The 4,454-nt window shown below is 48.2% G+C and overlaps 1 protein-coding gene across 1 annotated transcript in view; it reads right to left on the bottom strand.

Moving 5' to 3' along the window:
- The window catches only part of LOC107120193 (collagen alpha-1(XXIII) chain-like), a gene marked incomplete at its 3' end in the record, with an annotated part of 65,054 nt that overhangs the window by 20,163 nt on the left and 40,437 nt on the right, over positions 1 to 4,454 (bottom strand). Inside the window, exon 17 of the mRNA XM_015422840.1 lies at positions 2,284 to 2,373. Coding sequence (XP_015278326.1) covers positions 2,284 to 2,373 — 90 coding nt within the window. The remainder of the gene's footprint in view (positions 1 to 2,283; positions 2,374 to 4,454) is intronic.

Here is a 4,454-nt window from a genome sequence, read left to right as displayed (position 1 = left end):
CCATCAGAAGCCTGGCCGCAGCATTCTGCACTAGCTGCAGCTTCTGGATTTGCGACAGGGGCAGCCCCATGTAGAGAGCGTTACAGTACTCTAAACTCGATGTGACCATCGCATGGATTACCGTAGCCAGGTCATCACAGTCTAGGAAGGGAACCAACTGCCTGATCAGCTGAAGATGGTAAAAGGCCGACTTAGCAGTGGCTGCTACTTGGGCCTCCACAGTTAAGGAGGGATCCAGGAGCACTCCCAAACTCCTCACCTTTGGCACTGGCACCAATGGCACCCCAATGAAGGTCGGGAGAACAACCCCCATCCCCAGACCACCCCAGTTCAGATCTTCCGGGCTGCAGCCTGACCGGCCGCCCAACATCAGATAGAGCTGGGTGTCATCAGCGTATTGGTGACACCCCAGCCCATGCCTCTGGGCAATCTGGGCAAGGGGGCGCATATAGATGTTAAACAACATCGGGGAAAGCACAGCCCCCTGAGGCACACCTCTGTTCCCCTAGCATCACCCTTTGTCCCCAACCCTGGAGAAAGGAAGCAAACCATTGTAAGGCAAGTCCCTGTATCCCCGCGAGGCGATGGGTCCAGCACTGCCGAACCGCCTCGATCCAGATGCCTCCAGAGGTCGTCAGTAAGGGCGACCAGTGCTGTCTCCGTCCCGTATCCCGGGCGAAAGCCTGGCTGGAAGGGATCTAGAACAGAAGTGTCATCCAGAAAGCCCTGTAGCTGTATCGCCACCACCCACTCGATTAATTTGCCTAAATAAGGCAAATTGGAGACCAGCCGATAGTTGGCCAATTCGGACGGGTCTAAGGTTGTTTTTTTCAAGAGGGGGTGGACCATTGCTTCCTTGAGTGCCCCTGGGAACCTTCCTTCAATGAGGGACTTGTTGACAATCTCCCTTAGGGCACCTTGAAACCCCCTCGTGACCCATTTTAATGAGCCAGGATGGCACGGGTCAAGGCCGCATGTGGTTGGGCGTACAGACACGAACAGTCTGTCAACCCTAATAGGGCAATATGTACATTCTGCACATGCACTCAGGCTTTATTTCAGAAGCTATCCTTTCCCCAGGCCTTTCAAACTGCTCTTTAAATCTGTAGCAAAAGGGTTTTTTTAGGGAGGGTTTTTTTTTAGCATGACAGCTTTTCAGAAGTGAAAGCAACACAGTACTTACTGTACATAAAAATTGGGGCAGTTTCCTTCTTTAAAGTTTCTATAAACTAGAATAAGGATTTGATAGTACAGCCTTGCAGATAAGACAAGAACATTTTCCAGCCCACAGAAATGTTCAGCTGGCCAGATGTGTAACTGGGGATCTTAAGTGGTGGTTCTTTGCCTCAAGAGTAGGCAACAGCTGCACTAATCGCAAGGCTATAATCTCAATATGCAGCTCCTTAACTAATAACCTGTATCTATTCCTCCCCCACTCTTCCTTCTCTTGCTGTGGAAATGCCATTTCTAGAAACCTACTAAGTCCACTAACATATTAAAGGATAGTTTTGTCTAGTGCCAAAAGAAATCACCGGGATACTGTGAAGTGTCAGAAACCTGGGGTGCTGAAGAACTCTTTGGCTTCCACTTATTAAAACAAACCTGTGCAAATTCTAAGTATGACCACTTTACACAAATCAAGAGGGTTGCAAAATGAGAAAGGAGCAGATAGCGAGTTAGTATATCGACAGTAAATAGTCTGTGGGGGAAACTGGCAGAGCAGTTTCTGGATCCAACCTGAGGGTGAAGAGGGTTCATATTAAATATAACACTGTATGCTACACATAATTCATTGTGTGTTCCCAGTCTGAAATGTAAGTGAAGAGGGGACATAGACAGGATGTAATTCTATTTGGGTAGAAGAATCTGAGGGTAACACCTGAATGCGTGCAAAAAGTACAGAGGCCTAGAGAGGAGTGGCCTTCCCAGGTCAGCTCCTCATCACAGTCTGCTGTTCTCTTTAACTACTCAAAGCCTGCCCTGCTCCCTCAGAAAGTTCCATTAGGGAGGCTCCTTAGGAATCCAGGAAGCTTTCTGATTGGATGTCTGTGAGGCAGCTTTATCAAGTCTGATAAGAACCCCACATTTGTCAGGACATCAGAAAGTGCTCCGCTAATGCTGGACATTTTGACAGAGACTGCAGCTGTTGGGGCCAACTTCCCCATACCCGTTCTCCCCCTCAAGCATTTTGCATATTCACTGGTTTAAATAAGCTTGTATATCTATAATGCACACTGGTGGAAATCTGGATTTATCTAAAGATATTTTTTAAAAAATACATACTGGTAGACCAGTCATGCCAACTTCTCCTATCTCTCCCTTCTGTCCCATTGGCCCAGGGCTTCCTTGGTCTCCTTTTGACCCTTTAGGACCCTGAAATTTAAGCAAAAGAGATTCATAGGATGATACATTTTTAAGAAACAGTTTCCGCACTGCTTCCAGAGAGTATATTAGAGTTTGCTGATATAATAAACAGATGTAGCTTAGAATCAAAGATGGATTATAATTTTGTTGTTGTTCAGTCGCACAGTCGAGTCCGACTCTTTGCGACCCCATGGACCAGATCCCGTCAGGCCCTGCTGTCTTCCGCCGTCCTCTGAAGTTGGCTCAGTTTCATGTTCGTTGCATCTATGACACTGTCTAACCATCTCATAATAGATGAAGTGAATATGGCAATTTAATTTAAATCTGTCATGTATGAAATCTTCAACCACATTATTCTTGATATAATAAGAATTTTGATAGTCAGTGTGATTCTGATATGTAAACCCTTATCCTGCACACAACAATGATGTTAAATATTTATTATTAATTTATTGACTACAAAAATATACAAAATAGGGTGATCATGTGATACTGCCCCAGTGTTCTCTACTTGGGGTCAGAAACTTGCAACATACCAGTGAAAGGAGCCAGCACTGATGTAAAATGATTCAGTACTCCACAGCAGGAGTTGTCAAAAATCCTCTTCTATACACTGTCTCACCTACACATACGTAATTCTATGTAAGGATTAGGGTAAGTTTTTTTGGGGCCAAAAACTTTGGCACCCTGCTTATATTTTAATTGTAGAGAATATTTGGCTTTTGTGAATATTTTGCCTTATTTGCAGATTTCGAACTAAGTTCCTTATTTAGACCTAGATTCAAGTCCAGTAGCACCTTAGAGGCCAACAAAATTTTTGGGGTATAAGCTTCTGAGAGTCAAGAAAGCTTATACCATGGAAAACGTGGTCTCTAAGGGGCTACTAGATTTTAATTAGCTATTTTCCTGCAAACCAACACCTGAAACTATCCCCTTATTTATTCATTTATACACTGTCTTTCTGCCCAATAGTGACCCAAAGCTTCTTGATGTGTTACCTCAATTAGACACAGAGCTAATTTCAGTTTGCACAGAGTGCTACAGTCATGATGTGGACTAGAGTGAATCATAAGGACCATATCACTCCAGTTTTTGCTTATCTACACTGGCTCTCAATTTGTTTCTGAGCACAATTTAAATCCCTATATGCAGGGCTTGGTTCCTGCAGGAGGTCACCGGAGCAATGCTCCTGCAGTAAGGAGCCCAGGGGGCGGGCACATGCAGCAAGCCCTGCCCCTCAGAAAACCTTGGCGCTCAGCCCAAAGTCGAGGCTGGCGGGGAAGGAGAATCAGCCTCGCCAAAGGACAGGTGGCCGAAGGTGGGAGGGCCGCCACCACCAGGTCGCCTCCACCCCCTCACCCCACCCACTCCAAATCTGCCGGGAAGCCGCCATTCGCCTCGGCTGCCCCGTGTGCCCTGGCCTGCAGTCTGATCCTGTCCCCTTCCTCTTCCCGGTCTCCCATGGCTGCCCTTGCGCCATGGGGAGGGGGAGAGAGAATGCCTGTCCCGAGGCCTGCAGCCACGGGGCCTTCCCAGCTCCCAAGTGGCCAGCAGTTGATCGGGGTGCAGCCAGGTCGGGAGGAGCTTCGCGGTCACCCGAGCAGCTTCAGCGCAGTCAAGGAGGTGCTTTCCTGCAGAGAGTGGAGACTGGGACAGGCGGGAGGGCTCGTCGGGGCACTCCAAGGCAGCGGGAGGCAAGCAGCAGCTGGGAGGTAAGCCCGGCATCTGGACTGCCCTATGGCCCCTGGGATGGCCGCTCTGCGGAGTCTCTCGCCTGAACCCAAAGAGACTGGAATCACACCGCTCAGCTGGCTCTGAAGCGCCCTCCTCTCCCCCCAACTGTGCTGGGTCCTTCCGTCCTTCCTTCATTCCTTTCTCTCTCTCTCTCTCTCTCTCCCTCTCTCTCCCTCCTTTCTTTTTTTCCCCTCTCTCTTTCTCCCTCCCTCCCTCCCTCCCTTCCATCTCTCTCTCCCTCTTTTCCAATCCAAAAGAGTCCAGTGGTGGGATATACTAAAAGGAAGGACAGGATTGCCCATCGGAAACAATGGGAGAGACTTGAAGGTCCATTTGAAGTAATGGGAGCCAGGAAT

This window comes from Gekko japonicus, unplaced genomic scaffold, assembly GCF_001447785.1.
Source record: "Gekko japonicus isolate JY-2015 unplaced genomic scaffold, Gekko_japonicus_V1.1 scaffold4651, whole genome shotgun sequence".
NCBI classification, from domain to species: domain Eukaryota; kingdom Metazoa; phylum Chordata; class Lepidosauria; order Squamata; family Gekkonidae; genus Gekko; species Gekko japonicus.
This window is presented reverse-complemented; position numbering and strand designations above follow the sequence as displayed.